At 48.4% G+C, this 23,010-nt stretch overlaps 1 protein-coding gene across 3 annotated transcripts in view; it reads left to right on the top strand.

Annotated features, from left to right (window-relative positions):
• The window catches only part of ANAPC1 (anaphase promoting complex subunit 1), a 365,074-nt gene that overhangs the window by 187,526 nt on the left and 154,538 nt on the right, over positions 1 to 23,010 (top strand). For all 3 annotated transcript variants that reach the window (XM_063918099.1, XM_063918098.1, XM_063918100.1), the window contains exon 29: positions 16,137 to 16,371. In XM_063918099.1, the coding sequence (XP_063774169.1) occupies positions 16,137 to 16,371 (235 nt within the window). The remainder of the gene's footprint in view (positions 1 to 16,136; positions 16,372 to 23,010) is intronic.

Genomic DNA, 23,010 nt, shown 5'->3' with positions numbered 1-23,010 from the left:
ATTCTGAATCTGAGACTCCAGAGTGGGACGAGGGGGAGTTAAACGTGGAGGAGGAAGGTTCCTTGTTATCGGGAGTGGAGGCCCCTCTTTTATGCTATTAAGGAGGTGATCCACAGAAACAGATCCTGTGGAGGAATTATATTTTAACGTGAAGCTAAAATCCTCTGCCACATTTCCTGTTTCGAAGGAGTTAAATTCCCTTGCTAAGGAAACATGGGTAAACCTGTTATGCTTATGCATCATATCCAGGATGCTGAAAATTTTATGAGTGCGGCTGTTAAGGAATTGAGTATCCTTAACGGCCGTTCCACGGCTATGGCGGTCTCTGCTCGAAGAGCTCTGTGTTAGCGTCAATGGTCAGCGGATGCTGATTCCAAGAAGGGAGTAGAGAGCCTTCCATTTACAGGAGAGGCCTGGTTCGGGAGGAATTGAACAAGTGGATATCTCAGTCGACGGCAGGTAAGTCCACATATCTGCCACCTGCGGCACCTCCTGGTAGACGTCCCTATCCGGGACCATCTCTACAGTACTTTCGTGTGGCCAGGTTCAGAAGTAGAGCCAGAGGTGCCTCCAATGCTGCTAGAGGAACTCGTGGTAAGTCCCGTAGACCAGCGGCTGTTGAAAACTCAGACTAGGCTTCCGGATCTGCTTCTGCAAAGCCCACCGCATAACGGTTGGCCCCAGCAGAAGGGCAGTTTCCAGGTGGGGGCTCGCCTGCAACACTTCGCCAATATATGGTCGGAGTCTTGCCGGGATCCTTGGGTGAGGGATCTCATATCCCAGGGGTACTGGCTGGAATTTCAGGAGTTACCACCTCACAGATTCTTCAGGTCAGGCTTACCAGTTTCAGGCTTACCCATTGGTCTTTCCACGGTTCCAAGGGTGTTTATGAAAGTCATGGCAGAGATGATGCTTCTATTGCGCATGATGGGAATCAACATAGTTCCATATCTGGACGATCTCCTGATAAAGGCGGCGTCCAGGGAACGGCTTTTGCACAGCATCGATTTAATGACTCATTAAATCTACTTATGGATCACGGTTGGATCCTAAATTTACAGAAATCTCATCTGAAGCCATCTCAGAATTCAGTTTCTGGGAATGATCCTGGATACTGTATCGCTGACGGTATACTTTCCGATGGACGAGGCATTAACTATTCAGACTATGGTCCGCTCTGTGCTAACACCACGCAAAGTGTGGATCCATCTTTGCATTCGATTGCTGGGCAAGATGGTGGCCTTATACGAGGCGATCAGTACGGCAGGTTTCATTCACGGCAGTTCCAGCTGGATCTGTTAGACAAGTGGTCAGGTTCTCATCTACACATGCACCAGTGTATAACACTATCGCCGAGAGCAAGGATCTCCCTGCTGTGGTGGCTGCCGATCTCCCATCTGATGGAGGATTCAATACACAGTCTTGGACTCTACTGACGGCGGATGCCAGCCTTCGTTGTTGGAGGGCTGTTACCCAAGGGGCCCAGTTCCAGGGGCAGTGGTCGAGCCAAGAAGCGACACATCCAATCAACATCCTAGAACTCAGGACAATTTACAATGCTCTTCTCCAGGCCTCCCCTCTCCTTCAGAATCAGGCCATCCAGGTACAGTCGGACAACACCACAGCGGTGGCGTACATAAACCGACATGGAGGAACAAGAAGCAGGGCCGCAATGAGAGAGGTGTCAAGAATATTCCTCTGGGCAGAAGCCACCCCAAGAGTCATTCCTTCCAGGGGTGGATAATTGGGAAGCGGACTTCCTCAGCAGGCACAACCTCCATCTGGGGGAATGGAGCCTCCACCCTCAGGTGTTTCAACAACTGGTTCACTGGTGGGGTTGTCCACAGATAGACCTGATGGTGTCTTGTCTCAACAGGAAACTCAGTCGTTACTGTTCCAGAACGAGGGACCCACTGGTGGCAGCGGTGGACGCTCTGACAGCTCAGTGGTCTAACCAGTTCGTGTATCTGTTCCCTCCGATTTCTCTCATTCCAAAAGTTCTAAAAAGACTCCAAAAGGAAAGAGTTCAGGCAATTCTAATTGCCCCAAATTGGCCTCAAAGGGCCTGGTATGCGGACCTATAGTACTGGCAATTTCTCTGAAAGATCCACGGCCGCTGCTGTTGATCGAGGATCTTCTGCAACACAGACCATTCGTCTATCCAGACTTACAACGGCTACGTTTGATGGTGCAGAGGTTGAGAGGGAGATTTTGACGAGAAAGGGTCTCCCTCCCACGGTTGTGTCCACTATGATTTAGGCTCGTAAGGGGGTCACTTCTAAACATTACCACCGTATCTGGAAGAAATATGTTTAGTGGTGTGAGGGTAGAAGTTATCCTCCTACGGAGTTTCGCCTTGGCCGGTTTCTGCTCTTCCTGCAAGCAGGAGTGGATTTGGGCCTACGTTTGGGCTCCATCAAGGTTCAGATGTCAGCTCCCTCGATTTTCTTCCAGAAGCAATTGGCGTGCCTGCCGGAAGTACAGACCTACTTGAAGGGAGTTCTCCACATACAGCTGCCATTTGTTCCTCCCACAGCTCTGTGGGATCTCAACGTGGTTTTGGCTTTTCTCTAGTCGGGCTGGTTTGAACCCTTGAAGGTGGACTTGAAATATCTGACGTCGAAGACTGTCATGTTGCTGGCTTTAGCATCTGCCAGACGTGTATCAGAATTGGGGGGCCTTATCATGTATTTTATTTTTCATGAGGACAGGACAGAGCTTAGAACTCGCCCGCAGTTTCTGTCAAAGGTGGTGTCTGCTTTCCATGTGAATCAACCAATAGTGGTTCCAGTTTTGACCGACACTTCTGTTGCTCCAAAGTCCCTGGATGTGGTGAGGGCTTTGAGAATTTGTCAAGAGGACTGCTCGTCATAGGAATTCTGACTCGCTTTTTGTCCTTTATGATGCAACCAATATTGGTCGGCCTGCTTCTAAGCAGTCCATTGCTCGTTGGCTGAGGTTGACTATCCAGCAAGCCTGTACTTCGGCAGCACTGCTGCTGCCGACTTCTTCTATTCAGGCCCACTCCACAAGGTCGGTGGGTTCTTCCTGGGCGGCTGCCCGGGGTGTCTCGGCCTTACACAGCGGCTATGTGGTCTGGTTCGAATACATTTGTGAAATTTTATCGGTTCGATACTTTGACCAGGGATGACCTAATGTTTAGCCAGGCGGTTTTGCAGGGGTCTCAGCACTCTCCCACCTGTTCTGGGAGCTTTGGGACTTCCCCACATTACTAAGTACTTTTCCCCAGTATCCACTAGGACGTTAGAAAAAATAGGAATTTAATACCTACCGGTAATTCCTTTTCTCGTAGTTCGTAGTGGATACTGGGCGCCCGCCTCAGTGCTTCGTTCCTGTTTACTGGTTATAAGTGTTTGGATTGGAACTGCTGTTGCTGTCCCTGTTCCACGTTTGGTTAGCGTTGCTATCCTTGTTATAATAGCGTTGCTTTCCTCTGTTGTGGTTAGCTCTGCTGTTTCTATTATTGTTGTGTGTTGGGTCCGCACTGCTTGTTGTATATAGCCTTCTCTCAAAGTATGTACGTTTCCTAGGGCACAGTTTTCCTGTCTGGGGAGGAGCCAGCATACACTATTCATTTCATAAAGTGCCATGGCTCCAATGGATTCGATCTATACCCCACAGTAGTAAGTACCTTTCCCCAGTATCCACTACGGACTACGAGAAAAGGTATTACCAGTAGGTATTAAATTTCTATTTATTTTTTTCCCTTAGAATTCATTATGTAAAATGATAAGTTATGCATTGTATAATGCTTTCTGTGTGATGTCAGTTAACCACTTAACTGACTATTTTTCCCCCAAAAAAACGATCAGAATTTTTTTTTTTATTTTTTATGATTGAATTAGGTGAAGAACATGAAATTTACCCCTATCCAAAATGATTTTAGTTTAAAAAAAAAAAAAAAAAAGGATTTTTTTTTTGTGTCAAACATCGAAACATTGATCGGGAAAATCATGGCCATAGGAACATTGGGAACATCGCGACTTTAGTTTTTAGAGCCCGGACAGCTGCCAGGTACACAGGGGGGTTCTGGGGGTGGCTTGGGGGGGATGATTTACACTTACCAGCGGCTGCTATTGTCTACAGTCGCTGGGTGGGGGATCCTGCCATGCTGACTGATCAGCAGTGATCGGCAGCACAGCAACACTGGGGGCGGGGTACTGGAAGGCAGAGGGACTTCCCTTCCCTGCCACTGCTAACACAGTTTATCTGACTGGTCACATCCTGTGCGACCAAGTCAGATAAAGTGCTTGCAGACATCTTTGCATCTGATGCGACCATGCCAGGCAAGTGGTTAATGTGTGTTTGACTAGAGTCTGAACCCCTTTTTGTGAACATGCTGCCAGACTAAATACATTAATCCAATTCACAAATATAATGTCTCGGTAAATCAGTGATGCCAGCTGGAACTTGAATCCGAATCAGCCAATGCAGTACTTTCATAACTACTTCCCACAGCGGTATCCAATTAGCTGCGGTAATTTATGTATCCTATTAGCCCCAATGCTATGGGCAGGTGAAACCAAATCCCTGATAAGTAAGCATATTTTCTCTAACGTCCTAGTGGATGCTGGGGACTCCGTCAGGACCATGGGGAATAGCGGGCTCCGCAGGAGACAGGGCACATCTAAAAAGCTTTTTAGGTCACATGGTGTGTACTGGCTCCTCCCCCTATGACCCTCCTCCAAGCCTCAGTTAGGTTTTTGTGCCCGTCCGAGAAGGGTGCAAACTGGATGGCTCTCTTAAGGAGCTATTTAGTAAAGTTTTTTTTTAGGTTTCTAATCAGTGATTCCTGCTGGCGACAGGATCACTGCAACGAGGGACTTAGGGGAGAGACTGGCAACTCACCTGCGTGCAGGAGGATTGAAGTCTTAGGCTACTGGACACTGAGCTCCAGAGGGAGTCGGAACACAGGTCAGCCTGGGGTTCGTCCCGGAGCCGCGCCGCCGATCCCCCTTACAGACGCTGAAGAAAGACGGCGGAACGGAGGTCCGGAAACAGGCGGCAGAAGACTTCACAGTCTTCAGAGAGGTAGCGCACAGCACTGCAGCTGTGCGCCATTGTTGTCACACGGCTCACTGACACGGTCACGGAGGGTGCAGGGCGCTGCTGGGGGCGCCCTGGGCAGCAATATAAATACCTATTTGGCAAATAAATACATCACATATAGCCATTAAGGCTATATGTATGTATTTTAACCCAGGCCAGTTATTAAAAAACCAGGAGGAAAAGCCCGCCGAAAAGGGGGCGGAGCTTATTCTCCTCAGCACTCAGCGCCATTTTCCTGATCAGCTCCGCTGGTGAGGAAGGCTCCCACTCTCCCCTGCACTGCACTACAGAAACAGGGTTAAAAGAGAAGGGGGGCATAAATTGGCGATATAATGATATATTAAGAGCGCATATATAGAAACAACACCTTCTAGGGTTGTTATATACATTATAGCGCTTTTGGTGTGTGCTGGCAAACTCTCCCTCTGTCTCCCCAAAGGGCTAGTGGGTCCTGTCCTCTATCAGAGCATTCCCTGTGTGTGTGCTGTATGTCGGTACGTGTGTGTCGACATGTATGAGGAAAATGTTGGTGAGGAGGCGGAGCAAATTGCCTGTAATGTTGATGTCACTCTCTAGGGAGTCGACACCGGAATGGATGGTCTACTTATGGAATTACGTGATAATGTCAACACGCTGCAAGACGGTTGACGACATGAGATGGCCGGCGGACAAATTAGTACCGGTCCAGGCGTCTCAGACACCGTCAGGGGCTTGTAAAAACGCCCATTTACCTCAGTCGGTCGACAGACACAGACATGGACACTGACCCCAGTGTCGACGGTGAAGAAACATACGTAATTTTCTTTTAGGGCCACGAGTTACATGTTAAGGGCAATGAAGGAGCTGTTACATATTTCTGATACTACAAGTACCACAAATAAGGGTATTTTGTAGGGTGTGAATAAACTACTTGTAGTTTTGCCTGAATCAGATAAATTAAATGAAGTGTGTGATGATACGTGGGGTTCCTCCGATAGAAAGTTATGGGCGGTATACCCTTTCCCGCCAGAAGTAAGGGCGAGTTGGGAAACACACCTTAGGGTGGATAAGGCGCTCACACGCTTATAAAAACATGGCGTTACCGTCTCTAGATACGGCCGCCCTCAAGAAGCCAGCTGATAGGAAGCTGAAAAATATCATGACAGTATATACACACATACTGGTGTTATACTACGACCAGCAATCGCCTCAGCCTGGATGTGCAGCGCTGAGGGGGCTTGGTCGGATTTCCTGACTGAAAATTTTGATACCCTTGACAGGGACAAGATTTTATTGACTATAGAGCATTTTAAGGATGCATTTCTATATATGCGTGATGCGCAGAGGGATATTTGCATTCTGGCATCAAGAGTAAATGTGATTTACATATCTGCCAGACGAAGACACGACAGTGGTCAGGTGAGGCAGATTCCAGACGGCATGTGGAAGTATTGCCGTATAAAGGGGCGGTCCATCGGACCTGGTGGCCATGGCAACAGCTGAAAAATCCACTTTTTGTTACCCCGAATCACATATCGGCAAAAAAGGACACAGTCTTTTCAGTCTCAGTCCTTTCGTCCCCATAGGGGCAGGCGGGCAAAGGCCAGTCATATCTGCCCAGGGGTAGAGGAAAGGGAAGAAGACTGCAGCAAGCAGCCCATTCCCAGGAACAGAAGCCCCTCACAGCTTCTGCCAAGTCCGCAGCATAACGCTGGGGCCGTACAAGCGGACTCAGGTGCGGTAGGGGGTCATCTCAAGAGTTTCAGTACGCAGGGGGCTCACTCGCAAGGGAACTCCGGGATCCTACATGTAGTATCCCAGGTGTACATTGGAAATTCGAGACATCTCCCCCTCACACAATTCACAGGCTGTATTCCCAGCAGGTGATAATCAAAGTACCCCTCTTACAACATGGAAGGGGGTAGTATCCCACACTATATTGTGGTACTGAAGCCAACCGGCTCGGTGAGATCTGAAATATTTGAACACTTACATACAAGCGTTCAAATCAAGATGGAGTCACTCAGAGCAGTGATAGCGAACCAGGAAGAAGGGGACGATATGGTGTCACTGGATATCAGGGACGCTTACCTACAGGTCCAAATTTGCCCTTCTCACCAAGGGTACTTCAGGTTCCTGGTACAGAACTGTCACTATCAGTTCAGACGCTGCCGTTTGGGTTGTCCACGGCGCCCCGGGTCTTTACCAAGGTAATGGCCGGAATGATGATTTTTCTTAAAAGGAAACATGGACGCTTTCCTGATAAGGGCAAGGTCCAGAGAACAGTTGGAGGTCGGAGTAGCACTATCTTAAGTAGTTCTACGTCAGCACGAGTGGATTCTAAATATTCCAAAATCGCAGCTTTTTCCGATGACACGTCTACTGTTCATAGGGATGATTCTGGACACAGTCCAGAAAAACGTGTTTCTCCCAGTGGAGAAAGCCAGGGAGTTCTCCGAGCTAATCGGGATCCTCCTAAAACCAGGAAAAGTGTCAGTGCATCATTGCACAAGAGTCCTGGTAAAAATGGTGGCTTATTACGAAGCAATTCCATTCGGCAGATTTCCCGCAAGAACTCTTCGGTGGGATCTGCTGGACAAATGGTCCGGATCGCATCCTCAGATGCATCAGCGGATAACCCTATATCCAAGGACAAGGGTGTCTCTCCTGTGGTGATTACAGAGTGCTCATCTTCTAGAGGGCCGCAGATTTGGCATTCAGGATTGGATGCCGGTGACCACGGAGGCCAGCCTGAGAGGCTGGAGAACAGTCACACAGGGAAAAAATTTCCAGGGAAGTGTGATTAAGTCTGGAGAATTCTCTCTGCATAAATAAGCTTAGAGCAAATTTATAAGGCTCTAAACTTAGCAAGACCTCTGCTTCAAGGTCAGCCGGTATTGATCCAGTGGGATAACATCACGGCAGTCGCCCACGTAAACAGAAAGGGCGGCACAAGAAGCAGGAGGGCAGTGACAAAACTGCAAGGATTTTTCGCTAGGCGGAAAATCATGTGATAGCACTGTCAGCAGTGTTCTTTCCGGGAGTGGACGACTGGGAAGCAGACTTCCTCAGCAGGCATGACCTCCACCCGGGAGAGTGGAAACTTCATAGGGAAGTTTTTCAGCATGATTGTGGACCGTTGGCAAAGACCAAAGGTGGACATGATAGCGTCCCGCCCGAAAAACGGGACAGGTATTCCGCCAGGTCATGAGACCTTTAGGCGATAGCTGTGGATGTTCTGGTAACACCGTGGGTGTACCAGTCAGTGTATGGGTTCCCTCCTCTGTTTCTCATAACCAAGGTATTGAGAATTATAAGACATAGAGGAGTATGAACTATACTAGTGGCTCCGGATGGGCCAAGAGGGACTTGGTACCCGGAGCTTCAAGAGATGCTCACAGAGGACTAAGGGCCTGGGGAGCTAAGAAGGGACTTGCTTCAGCAAGTACCATGTCTTTTCCAAGAATTACCGCGGCTGCGTTTGACGGCATGGCGGTTGAATACCGGATTCTGAAGGGAAAAAGGCATTCCATAAGAGGTCATACCTACCTTGGTCAAAGCCAGGAAGGAGGTGACCGCACAACGTCATCACCACATGTGGTGAAAATATGTTGCGTGGGTAAGGCCAGGAAGGCTCCACGAAGGAAATTCAACTAGGTCGATTCTGCACTTCCTGAAAACAGGAGTGTTTTGAGTCTCAAATTGGGGTTCATTAAGATTTAAATTTCGGCCCTGTAGATTTTCTTCCAGAAAAAATTGACTTCAGTTCCTGAAGTCCAGATTGTAAAGGGTGTATTCCATATACAGTTCTTTTGTGCCTCTAGTGGCACCGTGAGATCTCAACATAGTGTTGGGATTCCTTAAAATCATATTGGTTTGAACCGCTCAAATCTGTGGATTTGAAATATCTCACATGGAAAGTGACCATGCTGTTGACCAATATCTCACATGGAAAGTGACCTTGTTGTTAGTCCTGGCCTCGGCCAGGCGATTGTCAAAAAGAATGGGCGGTTTTGTTTTACAAAAGCCCATATTAGAATTTTCCATTTGAACAGGGCAGAACTGGGACTCGTCTCCAGTTTCTTCCTAAAGGGGTGTCAGCGTTGTCACCTGAAACAACCTATTGTGGTGCCTGCGGCTACTGGGGACTTGGAGGACTCCAAGTTACTAGACGTTGTCAGGGCCCTAAAAATATATATATATATATATATATATATATATATATATAGTTAGGACGGCTGGAGTCAGAAAGTCTGACTTGCTGTTTATATTGTATGCACCCAACAAGCTGGGTGCTCCTGCTTCTAAGCAGTCTATTGCACGCTAGATTTGTAGTACAATTCAGCTTGCACATTCTGTGGCAGGCCTGCCACAGCCGAAATATGTAGATGCCCATTCCACAAGGAAGGTGGCCTCATCCTGGGCGGCTGCCCGAGGAGTCTCGGCATTCTAACTTTGCCGAGCAGCTACGTGGTCAGGGGAGAACACGTTTGTAAAATTTTACAAATTTGATACTCTGGCTAAAGAGGACCTGGAGTTCTCTCATTCGGTGCTGCAGAGTCATCCGCACTCTCCCGCCCGTTTGGGAGCTTTGGTATAATCCCCATGGTCCTGACGGAGTCCCCAGCATCCACTAGGACGTTAGAGAAAATAAGAATTTACTTACCGATAATTCTATTTCTCGTAGTCCGTAGTGGATGCTGGGCGCCCATCCCAAGTGCGGATTGTCTGCAATGCTTGTACATAGTTATTGTTACAAAAATCGGGTTATTACTATTGTTGTGAGCCATTTTTTCAGAGGCTACTTCGTTTTGTTATCATACTGTTAACTGGGTTCAGATCACAAGTTGTACGGTGTGATTGGTGTGGCTGGTATGAGTCTTACCCGGGATTCAAGATCCTTCCTTATTGTGTACGCTCGTCCGGGCACAGTACCTAACTGAGGCTTGGAGGAGGGTCATAGGGGGAGGAGCCAGTACACACCATGTGACCTAAAAAGCTTTTTAGATGTGCCCTGTCTCCTGCGGAGCCCGCTATTCCCCATGGTCCTGACGGAGTCCCCAGCATCCACTACGGACTACGAGAAATAGAATTATCGGTAAGTAAATTCTTATTTTCCACAACTGTGGCCGAAGAAACACACAGGCCCGTGTCCCATGTTTTTGCATGAAAAAGTCATTTTTCCAACGGAAAAAAGGACTACTGTATAATTGTATAGCCCAATAATGACCATCGGCAAAAAGCTTTTTTTTTTGTGAGAAAAACTACCGCGGCTAATAGGATAACCCACCCCATAGTCATCGTTCTAAGTTAGAAAACTATTTTTAGATGGTAAGATGTACAGATGTGTCCTCAGTCGCAGAAAACAGTGCTACTGTGCGCGACAGTACCCCTGTGCTTCTGCTACGCTGAGCATCTTTTTTTTACATAAAACAATCCAACTGGAAGTGACAAAACTACTTTGCTAGATTGCACTGATCTATTTGATATGTGACATTTGTAGATCTGTGTACAAACGAGTCTGATTCTGTGTACAAAGTGCTGCGATGCAGTGGCTGCAGCTTTTTTTCACGTCTGCTCCGTTGCGACTTTGTAAGTGTGTAATACTAATCCCTGTGCAGATAAAGTTGCAGCCCTGCTTTTATGGTACGCTGTGAGTATTTCTTGACAATGTGGAAAGATACAGTGTTTCTCTTCTCGGAGCATCTCAGTTGTGCCGTATGTAGTATTGTCGCTAGCTGTATGAGGATACGGTTGTATGTTATTTAAATACTATGTTAAGGCACAAGATCATGACTGGGTGTTAAATACCCACAGGTCACAACAATTGCCCACGTGTTTATTGAGCATTCTAAAGTGATCTGCAGACACAGAATTACGTGTTGTTTACAGGTTCTTTACATTAAGTATAGGTATTTATTTTTGTTTCAAAGTTATTAAAATGTAGTTATATACTTACGTCGTTTCCTTATATATAATGTTAGTAGCAAAATTATATATATATCACATAGTTCATATGGAGTGTGGCAGAGACAGCATTTGTCCATGTGAAAGTAATGTGGAGGTTCCAGACCAGGTTTTGGAAGCAGTAGCAGAATCCCAGATGTGTGATCAGCAGCACTTGAGAATTCCTGATATAAGGGTTTCCAGGGCAGAGTCACCTTGCTCTTGACGGTGGAATAGCTACCCAAGTGTTAGGCCGGGTTGTGTGGGTTAGACTAGGGACCACTGGAGCATATCAAGAGTCTGCTATGCTGAGAGTGCCTGTATGCTACTGCCTGTAATACCGACTGCATATGGATTTAACTTGCTATGTGATGACCTGCTGTTCAAAATAAACACCGAAAGTGTTCATCTGAGTCCCCGTGTTGGTGATCCTTGTCACAAGTGGTGGAGAACGCGAGCAAGGACACGGTGTACGGCAGAAACTGTTGGTAAGCATACCGGTGTTTAAGCTGCAAGTTTTCCCTTTTCTTTTCCTCTCTGGTTATGCAGTGCAAGTGGCAGTCTTAAAGGGCCACAGCATTATAGGCAGACTGCTTGCTGTTATGTGTTAAATAGCCAGCAAAACAGGTGGGTGTCTGCTTGGACTGTTTGATAAGCCTGGCACATCATATTAAACCTCTGTCCTTAAAGGGGCCACGCAGGGCAATATGGAGGAGTTACTAAAACAATTTGATGAACTTGCAGCTGGGCAACAAACCCAGATTTAAATGTTTCATGAGGGGCAACAAACCCAGATTCAGATGTTACATGAGGGGCAACGTACCCAGGCTGAAAGACCGTAAACTCAAATTCAAATGTGCGATGAGTTAAAAGCGCTTAAAAATCTGAGCCAGAGCGGGAAAGGCTGCCTCACCCCAGCGGATGATATAGAAGCATTCCTTTGCACGTTTGAGCGCACGGCCACACGGTTGGGATGGCCTGTGGAGGAATGGTCTGACAGACTGGCTCCCTGTTTAACAAGGACGGCACAGTGGGCGTATGTGGACATGACTGTGGCTGAGTCACGCTCCTATCCTGGCCTGAAAAAGGCTATACTGGATAGGATTGGAGTGATGAGGCCCAGCATAGCCCAAGAATTCCATGACTGGCAGATGGAGGGCTCTGAGCCTCCCAGGATTCAGCTTGCCAAACTAGCCTGACTGGCAAGGGCCAGGTTGCAGCCGGATAAAAACTCTGCAGTACAGATTGTGGAAGTAGTCGCACTGGACCAGGCTATGCGGGTGTTAGACCGCTCGTTGCAGCTGCGGTTCTTTCAGGCTAACTCCCAGACATTTGAGGAGTGGGGATTGAGTGGCACCCGACGCTGGGAAAGCTGAATAAAGCCAAGTCAGGATATGGGCCACCACCTAAACCCAGAACTCAGGTCCCAGTAGTTAAACCAAAGGCTCCGCCTCTCTTGGTGTGCTTTGAGTGCGGCAGGGTTGCCCGAAACAGGGCGAGCTGATGGATTGCAGTGCGGTGAAATCGGCTCAGCCGTTGGTCAGCATGGCGGCGGCAGGGGTATCCCAAGCAGAGTCCTCCCTGTTCCGGGTGCAGGTACAGGTGGAAAACCGGAAGATTTGGGCACTGGTGGATACCGACAGTGAGCTCACCATTGTTGCAGCCAACGTGGTTCCTCTGGGAGCTGACAATGTCCAGCGTCCATGGTGATGTGGAGGAGTGCCCACGTGTCTACTTACCCCTGACCGTTCAAGGACGATCGTTAAAGTTGGTAGCGGCGGTGGCCTCCAGACCGCCGTATCCGCTGATCCTGGGCCAGGACTTTCCATTGCTGCAGGAGCTGGTCACCTGGCATGCTACCAACAAACCGTTAACCACCGAAACAGCTCAGAAGCCAGGGACCAGGGAGTACTATATTTTGTTTTGGAAAATGATTTGCTATATCATGTCGCAACTTTACAAGGGAAAAAGGTAGATCAGCTCTTTGTTCCCTGAAAACTGGAGCGCTTGGTGTTAGAAGCTGCCCATACGCATTTGTGGGGTAGCCATCTAGGGGAGGAGAAAACACTCCAAACGCATCCTGTTAAGGTTCTTTTGGCCCGGCATCTATGCTTCCGTTAAGAGGTATTGTCAGGAATGCCCAGTCTGCCAGAGGACAGCCCCTCGGCCAGAGTTTAGAGCTCCACTGGTACCCCTCCCTATCATTTCCGTACCTTTTGAGCGGATTGGTATGGATCTGATAGGGCCAGTGGAAAAATCTGCTCGAGGGCACCAATACATATTGGTGGTAGTTGATTATGCCACCAGGTACCCAGAGGCTATACCCCAGAGCAATATGAAATCTGGCACTATTGGCAGAGAACTACTAACCATGTATACCCGCTTAGGAATACCGAAAGAGGTCTTAACGGACCAAGGTACACCTTTCGTATCTAAACTCATGAAAGATTTATGCCGGTTGCTAAACGTAAACAGGATTGCCACCTCTGTGTACCACCCGCAGACAGATGGCCTAGTAGAAAGATTTTATAAAACCCTTAAGCAAATGATAAAGAGGGCAGTGTCACAAGAAAAACGAGATTGGGATCTGCTCCTACTTTACTTGATGTTTGCGGTCAGAGAGGTACCCCAGTCCTCTACAGGGTTTAGTCCCTTTAAGCTCCTCCATGGGAGACAGCCCAGAGGAATTCTAGATCTCTTAAAAGAAGGGTGGTTTAGAACAACCATGCCAGGACCCTAACGTCGTTTAGTTTGTGGCCCAGTTATACAGCCGTCTAAGGCAGATTGCGCCACTACTGAACGAACACATGGAAAGGACCCAACAACGTCAGAAACAGAGATATGAAGTCACCTCAGTCAGCCGGTCCTTTAATCCGGGAGACAAAGTGTTAGTGCTGGTGCCCACCACAGAAAGCAAGATGTATGCACAATGGCGGTGCCCTTATGAGATCATCGAGGCAGTGGGACCGGTCAATTACAGGGTCTGACAGGAGTGTAGAAGGAGGGAGGTACAGATCTACCATGTAAACCTGTTAAAACCCTGGAAGGAAATTGCCAATCGGCCCACTTCGGTAGCTAAAAAGATTTCAGAATGCCAGGTACCCATTGAAGTCACACTTACTCGTGAACCGAAACGGGAAGTGGTGAACTTGACGAAACGCTACCGAGATGTGTTTTCTGCCATTCCGGGAAAGACACAGATCATCCAACATGATGATGTGACTCCACCCTAGGTGGTCATTAAACAGAGGCGAAGCAAAGCGGGCAGCGGTAAAGCAGTAGGTGGAAGAGATGTTACGCCTAGGGGTTATTTAAGAATCCACCAGTGAGTGGAATAATCCAATTGTCCTAGTACCGAAGCCTTCAGGTGCCTTATGGTTCTGCAATGACTTCCGTAAATTAAATCAAGTGTCCCAGTTTGATTCTTACCCTATGCCCCGGGTTGATGAGTTGGTAGAAAATTTAGCCAATAGTCAATATCTCACTACACTTGATTTGACAAAAGGTTATTGGCAGATTCTGTTAACAGAAGCTGCTAAGGCAAAAACAGCCTTCTCTACCCCAGAAGGCTTATTCCAATATAAAATGCTCCCATTTGGTTTACATGGTGCCCCAGCAACCTTCCAGAGAGCTATGAATAAGTTGCTGCAGCCCCACAGGGAATATGCAACTGCATATTTAGATGATATTGTTTTTTTCAGCTCTGACTGGGAGTCACATCTACCAAAGGTAGAAGCCGGTTACCAGTCTCTACGGGCACACGGGTTTACCGCCAACCCTGAGAAATATGCCATTGGTATGAATGAGGCCAAGTATTTGGGGTACATTGTGGACAGAGGACAGGTTAAACCTCGGCCTAGTAAGGTAGAAGCAGTCCTCACCTGGTCTAGACCTAAATGTAAATCACAACTTAGGACATTTCTCGGTTTGGTCGGATATTATCGCAGGTTCATTCGAGATTTTGCCGCTAGAGTGGCTCCACTAACCGAATGTCTTAAAAAAACAATTCCCAGACAAGATAACGTGGTCTGGACCAGTGGAAATTGCTTGTCAGGATTTAAGATGAGCTTTGTGTACTGAGCCTGTCTTGCAAGCTCCTGACTTTAAAAAGTAATTTGTGTTACAAATGGATGCCTCCAGAGCAGTCCTATCCCAAGAGGTAGATGGAGAGGAGAAGCACATCCTCTATCTTAGCCGTAAATTATTGCCCAGGGAGTGCAGGTACTCAACTGTAGAGCAGGAGTGCTTGGCCATTAAATGGGCAGTTTAGTCATTAAGGTATTATTTATTGGGACGAGAGTTTTTGTTGGTCACAGACCATGCACCCTTACAGTGGATGCATACAAACAAAGCGGTATTTGCTCATGTGACCCATTGGTTTTTGGCTTTGCAGCCATTTAAGTTTGAGGTGAGGCATCGTCCGGGGAAACAGCATCTCAATGCTGATGCCCTTTCCAGGAGGTTTGTAGGTCCTGTTCCTCCAAGCAACCCTATGGTGAAGCTAGGGGAGGCGGAAGAAGGCGAGGTGTGTGACCTCTGGAAGGTAGTGGAAGGCTGTGTACCTGGGCGGATGACACAGGTAGGGGAGGGCGAGGCAGAGAGGTCGCCTGAAAATAGTGTAGCTTCACCAGGTTGGTTGAAGCTAAGTGGTGAGGAGTGTGGCAGAGATAGCATTTTTCTATGTGAAAGTAATGTGGAGGTTCCACACCAGGTTTTGGAAGCAGTAGCAGAATCCCAGGTGTGTGATCAGCAGCACCTGGGAATTCCTGATATAAGGGGTTTCCAGGGCAGAGTCACCTTGCTCTTGACGGTGGAATAGCTACCCAAGTGATAGGCCGGGTTTTGTGGGTTAGACTAGGGACCACTGGAGCCTATCAAGAGTCTGCTATGCTGAGAGTGCCTGTATGCTACTGCCTGTAATACCAACTGCATATGGATTTAACTTGCTATGTGATGACTTGCTGTTCAAAATAAACACCGAAAGTGTTCATCCGAGTCCCCATGTTGGTGATCCTTGTCACAGGATATTTTTTTGTTAATACAAATGTGGCTTATATATAGGGTGTTAATATGTAATATCTCTTTAGACAGCCATGTGGTTTCTGTTAGTTATTTGCTTTTTATCTCTGCTCTCCCAACAGGGCCATGAGATGACCAGCATCGGCTTGCTGCTTGGCGTTTCAGCTGCAAAACTTGGTACAATGGACATTTCAATAACGCGGCTGCTCAGCATTCACATCCCAGCTCTCTTACCTCCCACATCCACTGAACTGGACGTTCCACATAATGTACAGGTGGCTGCTGTGATTGGCATCGGCCTGGTTTACCAGGGAACCGCACACAGACATATTGCAGAAGTGCTGCTCGCTGAAATAGGTAAAACATGACCTTCACAGCACAAGGCACATTCTTATCTCCCGCATCGTCTATTTAATGCTGCTCAAATATTTATTTTCTGCTCGAAAAATTCACTTACATGCTGTTATGCTATTTTTAAATCATGATCTGAAGAACCGCATTACATCACAAATACAAACCAGAAACAGCAGGAAAAAAGTAAAGCAAACAGTAACGTGCCATAGGCACTGTTTAATGATGGGTGCTAATTAAAATAAGTACATTTTATAGACTCTCCCGCATTGAGAAAATAACTACAAGGTGTTCAATAGTTAAAACATATAATGTTCACAGGGGATTTTCAGCTCACAAACAGTAATTCTAAAACGGAACATCTACTGCACATAGCAAGGATTGCCCAACGCTAATGTACTGCCGAACACCCTGCAATGTCTGCATATACCCGCCTGCTACAGTAAGCTCAACAGCGATCATTTTCCTGTATACATGTATGGAAGACTAGTGATGTTGCTGGCCACGATGTGCTGTTCTGGTATGGTACATCGCAGCCGCTAATTGAATCATCCCCTGAGTTTCATGGTACTTTGAATATAGAATATTTGTTGTAGACCATCTGAGTCACTGAGTTCTCGGCACCCACCTGTGCTTGGTTAATGCATTGGGCCACTAGTGAGCGACAGGATTGACGGCTTTTTCTGCTGCGGGGTACACTGGGCTCCACAAGTCTGGACAATGGGGTGTAGAGTAGGATCTTGATTCGAGGCACCAACAGACTCAAAGCTTTGACTGTTCACAGAATGCACAGCGCCGCCTCCTATATCACCCCGCCTCCCAGCACAGGAGCTCAGTTTGTCAGTTGGTGCTGCAGTAAGCAGGCACTTAACAGAGGGGCTGCTCCAAGCAGCCCTTAGAAAAGCTTTTTATGAGGTAAAAAGTGAAGACTTCAAGGGCAGCAGCGGTGGTAAATGTCTTGTGACATTCACTGCTACAGCTACAGCTCTCCCCAGCGGCGCTGTACACTCCCGAGCCCTGGTTGCCGGGTACCTACAGCGGAGGCTCCGGTTTTCTTCATGTTAGACACACACGGCTGGGGCTCTCCAGGATCGCGTGGCCGCGCTTCCTGGAGGTGGTAAGTGGGTCCCGCTCGCGGGACCCGGTCTTTATCGCGATCCGGCGCGGTCAGTGGGAGGCAGGCCGCGCGCGCTGGAGGTGTACATTGTGGCAGTACAGGCGATCCCACTAGATCACCAGGGCATGGGCGCAGGTCGGGTTTTCTCTCTAAACCACTTCTTATATCGCCCACAGTACCCGGTGGTTTTGCCAGCAAGGGGGATAAGGCTTAGACCTGAAGCCCCTCCCCCAGCCCCAGGGCGCCATTTCCCGCAAATGTTCCCGCCCTGGAGCTGCATATCTGTCTTTTCCTCACTCCCTGTCAGTGTCTGCGATGCCATTATCCCTCAGCTCACTGTTCCTGGGACTGCTTGGGCAAATCCTCCTATGTAAAGCCGCCTGGTTGTCAGCGCTGTGCCTTTACATGACACTTAAGTATTCTACCTGCCTTTTTAGACAGTGATAGTTAAGAAAGAGTGCATTTACTCAGGGTTTTATAGTACAATTACCCTGTGATATACATCCAGTTCTTACTGTGTACTGTTATATCTACTGTTATATAGCTGTGTAAGCTAGTCCAGTGCAGTATTATTGTCTGTAATAACCTCTGCATTGTACAAACTGTGACCTTCTGTGTGTGCATTTGATAGCTGAGTGTTGTCCATCTCGTGTCTTTCACTCAACTTGCTATCCCTATATTCTATAACCTGAGGGGGCTTGGTGCGTCAGGTGTTATCTAATATAGGATTTTCACAAAGATATACTGTATTACGTATTTTTCTCTGTGATTTGGTCACCATATCTCTCCTTTATCTCTGCTAGTGCTGACTACACTGTGCAGGGGTTTGGGATATTGTACTGCTGATAATTGTACTGTGTTACCTCATACTGCAAGTTATATCATGTCTGCTTCTGAGGGTAACGGTTCTGGGGCGGAACACACTGCTGGTGTTGCTGAAGCCACAGGCACATATGAGGAGAATATAGCTGTGGGCTCTGGTTCTGGGGGCTCCTTGCCCCCCAGTGGGACTGTGGCAACGGAGGCACTTACTGACCCACCGTGTGCCGCTTTTTCCACGCTTCTGCATATGCTAGTTCATAAACTAACACCCCCTATGGGACCCCCAATGCCGGTACAACCGTATATGGGCCCTGCAGCTAACCCGCCGTGGGCGGACGATTTATCTGCTCAATAAAAGAAGTTGAACCAGTCCTTGACTACTAAAAAGTCTGACCAACGCTCGCCTAAGTCCGAGAGGTCCTCTAAGCGAGTGCTCGTCTCCTCACAATCCACTGCTGTCACTGACACCTCGTCTGATGAGGACGGCACTTACACTGACCCCACAGGTTCTGACTCAGATACGGCTGATGGGGAAGGTAGTTTACATGTGGATGTTCCTGACCTTTTGGAGGCTATTAAGTTAATTCTGCAGATTACGGCCTCCCACCCTGGGGATCCCAGGGTGGGAGGCCGGCTTCTAGAGTATATCCAGGAATGGTTGAAGACCACTTCAGATGCCTGGGTATGGGAAGTCGTCACTCGAGGTTACGCCATTGCCTTCAAAAAGCGACCCCCTCATCGATTTTGTCAGACAGACGTCCCTTTGGACCGGACAAAGGCAAAAACTCTACACTCGGTGGTACAGACCCTCCTGGATACAGGAGTCGTAGTACAGGTGCCTCTTGCTCAGAGGAGCCGGGGGTACTATTCTCCGCTGTTTCTAGTCCCGAAACCGAATGGGTCCTCCCGGCCCATTCTCAACCTCAAGGCATTGAACAGGTTTGTGAAGATTTCCAAGTTCCGTATGGAAACCCTTCGCTCTATAGTTTTGACCTTGGAACCTGGGGACTACATGGTCTCCTTGGACATACAGGATGCTTACCTACATATTCCTATAGCAGTGTCACATCAACCATACCTGAGGTTTGCTATTGGCAACATCCATTACCAGTTTCGGGCGTTACCTTTTTGGTTTAACTACAGCTCCGCGAGTCTTCACCAAAGTTATGGCGGTGATGACGGTGGTACTACGCCGTCAAGGGGTCAGGATACTGCCGTATCTGGACGACTTGTTAATCCTGGCAAATTCCCCAGATCTTCTCCTGTGTCATCTGGATATGACGGTCCGGTTTCTAAAAGCCCACGGGTGGCTCATCTACTGGAAGAAATCCTCCCTGGTCCCTGCTCAGAGCATGGTGCACCTGGGAGCGCTGTTAGACACTCACAACCAGAGGTTGTTCTTGTCTCAGGAGAAAGTCCTGAAGCTTCAGGACAGGATTCATTGCTTCCTTTCTCGTCCGCAAGTGTCGATAAATTTGGCTATGCAGGTGCTGGGCCTCGTGGTGTCAGCATTTGACATGGTGGAGTATGCTCAATTCTATTCTCGCCCCCTCCAGAAGCTGATTCTAGCCAAGTGGGACGGCCTGCCTCACCGGATCAGGTCTCACATGATCTCATTGACTCCGCAGGTCCGTCTGTCGCTGCTCTGGTGGCTCCAGAACCAACAATTGTGCAGGGGCCGTCCCTTCTGGATATCCAACTGGGTCCTGTTGACGACAGATGCCAGTCTATGAGGTTGGGGCGCGGTGCTGGAGCAGCACTCCTTACAGGGTCGGTGGACCAAGGAGGAATCTCTCCTCTCGATCAACATTCTGGAGTTGCGGGCGGTCTACAATGCGTTGAACCTGGTCCAGCAATTAATTCAGAACCGTCCTGTTCTAGTACAGTCGGACAACGCCACCACAGTGGCTTACATAAATCATCAAGGCGGCACTCGAAGCCGTTTGGCAATGAAGGAATCCTCACGGATTCTACAGTGGGCAGAACGCCATCTACCGGCAATATCGGCAATATTCATTCCGGGAGTCCTGAATTGGGAAGCGGACTTTCTCAGTCGTCAGGACGTGCATGCCGGCAAGTGGGGCCTCCATCCAGAAGTGTTTCAACTCCTCGTGGAAAGGTGGGGTCTTCCAGATGTGGATCTGATGGCGTCTCGACACAATCACAAGTTTCCGGTCTTCGGAGCAAGAACAAGGGATCCTCAAGCAGCATTCGTGGATGCGCTGGCGGTGCCGTGGAGATTTCGGCTGCCGTACGTGTTCCCTCCGGTGTCACTCCTGCCCAGGGTAATTCGGAAGTTCAAGCAAGAAAAAGGAAATCTGCTTCTCATAGCTCCGGCGTGGCCCAGACAGCACTGGTTCTCAGACCTGCAAGGCCTATTGTCAGAGCGTCCACTTCTACTTCCACAACGCCCAGACCTCCTCGTTCAGGGCCCCTGTGTCTACCAGGACCTAGCCCGGCAATCTTTGACGGCGTGGCTCTTGAAGCTTCCGTCTTGAGGGCTAAGGGTTTTTCTGAAGAGGTCATTAAAACTATGTTGCGGGCCCGGAAACCGGCTTCTGCTCGGATTTACCATAGGGTCTGGCATTCATACTTTGTTTGGTGCGCATCTAACAATTATGACGCTTCCAAGTTTAGTACAGCCAAACACTTGGCTTTTCTGCAGCAGGGCCTAGATTTAGGCCTGCGTCTGGCCTCCCTCAAGGTTCATATTTCTGCCTTGTCGGTGTGGTTTCAGAGAAAAATTGCAACTTTACCTGATGTTCATACTTTCACTCAGGGTGTGTTGCATATCCAACCTCCCTATATCCCGCCTGTGGCTCCTTGGGACTTGTCAGTGGTTTTGGAGGCGTTGCAGGAGCCTCCATTTGAACCTCTTGGTTCTTGCTGGCTATTGCCTCTGCTAGAAGAGTGTCGGATCTGGGTGCCTTGTCTTGTAGTTCCCCATATCTGATTTTTCACCGTGACCGGGCGGGTCTTAGGACTCGTTCTGGATATTTACCTAAGGTGGTTTCTTCGTTCCACCTTAATCAGGAGATTGTGGTTCCAGCCTTTGTCTCTCCTGATTTGTCTCCCAAAGAGCGGTCTTTGGATGTGGTACGGGCTCTCCGTATCTATGTGAAGAGAACTGCTATTCAAAAATCTGATTCTCGCTTTGTTTTGTTTGGATTTCACAAACGTGGCTGGCCTGCTCACAAGCAGACCCTGGCCAGATGGATTAGAATGGTGATTGCACATGCTTATGTGAAGGCTGGTCTGTCAGCTCCTGCTCACATTACGGCCCACTCTACTCGGTCTGTTGGACCTTCTTGGGCGGCCCTTGATCAATTGTGCAAGGCGGCTACGTGGTCCTCCGGGAACACGTTCATAAGGTTCTATGCCTTCGATACTGCCGCTTCCCAGGATACTTCCTTTGGACGCCGGGTTCTTGTGCCCGCTACAGTGCGTCCCCTCCCATAAGGAACTGCTTTAGGACATCCCCATTGTCCAGACTCGTGGAGCCCAGTGTACCCCGCAGCAGAAAACGAGTTTTATGGTAAGAACTTACCTTTGTTAAAACTCTTTCTGCAAGGTACACTGGGCTCCACAAGGCGCCCACCCTGATGTACTTAGCTTCTTTGGGTTGATATGGGATTAGCCGCTGACACTTCTCTTGTCATGAGAGTGTGGTATATGTGGCTACTAACCGTTGTTGTCTCTTTTCCTGCTACTGCATTGGACTGGTTAACTAAAACTGAGCTCCTGTCCTGGGAGGCGGGGTTATATAGGAGGTGGCGCTGTGCATTCTGGGAACAGTCAAAGCTTTGAGTCTGTTGGTGCCTCGGATCAAGATCCTACTCTACACCCCATTGTCCAGACTTGTGGAGCCCAGTGTACCTCGCAGAAAGAGTTTTAACAAAGGTAAGTTCTTACCATAAAACTTGTTTTAAGGTGAAGAAAAGCTCACAATTCCCCCAGTCTGAGTGTGAACATGCTGTATAAGTAGCACTGTAGTAAAGCATGTTTCAGGCATGTTGCTATATATGTTTATTATGCAGCAGAAGAGAATAATGTGTGTATCTAAAGCCTGTTTCTCTTACGTCCTAGAGAATGCTGGGTACTCCGTAAGGACCATGGGCTATAGACGGGCTCAGCAGGAGTCATGGGTACTTTAAGACCTTTAATGGGCGTGAACTGGCTCCTCCCTCTATGCCCCTCCTCCAGACTCCAGTTAGATCCTGTGCCCAGAGGAGATTGGTCACACACTAGGGGAGCTTTACCGAGTTTCTCTAGAAAATAGACTTTGTTAGGTTTTTTTATGTTCAGGGAGCACTGCTGGCAACAGACTCCCTGCTTCGTGGGACTGAGGGGAGAGAAGCAGACCCACTTTCCTGGACTGATTGGCTCTGCTTCTTAGGCTACTGGACACCATTAGCTCCAGAGGGTCTGAACACTGGTGTCGTCTAGCTGTTCGTTCCCGGAGCCGCGCCGCCGTCCTCCTCACAGAGCCGGAAGATAGAAGCCGGGTGAGTATAGGAAGAAAGAAGACTTCACAGGCGGCAGAATACATCAGAGCTTCGGAAGGTACCGCGCAGCGGTCGCGCTGCGCGCCTTTGCTCCCGCAAACACACGAGGCACTGCAAGGGCGCAGGGGGGGCATCCTGGGCAGCAAAGATTACCTCATAAAAACGAGTGGCAAGCTATATACACTGCATTGCAGGGTATTT

Source organism: Pseudophryne corroboree, chromosome 4 (assembly GCF_028390025.1).
Source record: "Pseudophryne corroboree isolate aPseCor3 chromosome 4, aPseCor3.hap2, whole genome shotgun sequence".
Classification (NCBI taxonomy): Eukaryota; Metazoa; Chordata; class Amphibia; order Anura; family Myobatrachidae; genus Pseudophryne; species Pseudophryne corroboree.
Note: the sequence above shows the minus strand (reverse complement) of the source record. Positions and strands in the feature narration are given on the sequence as shown.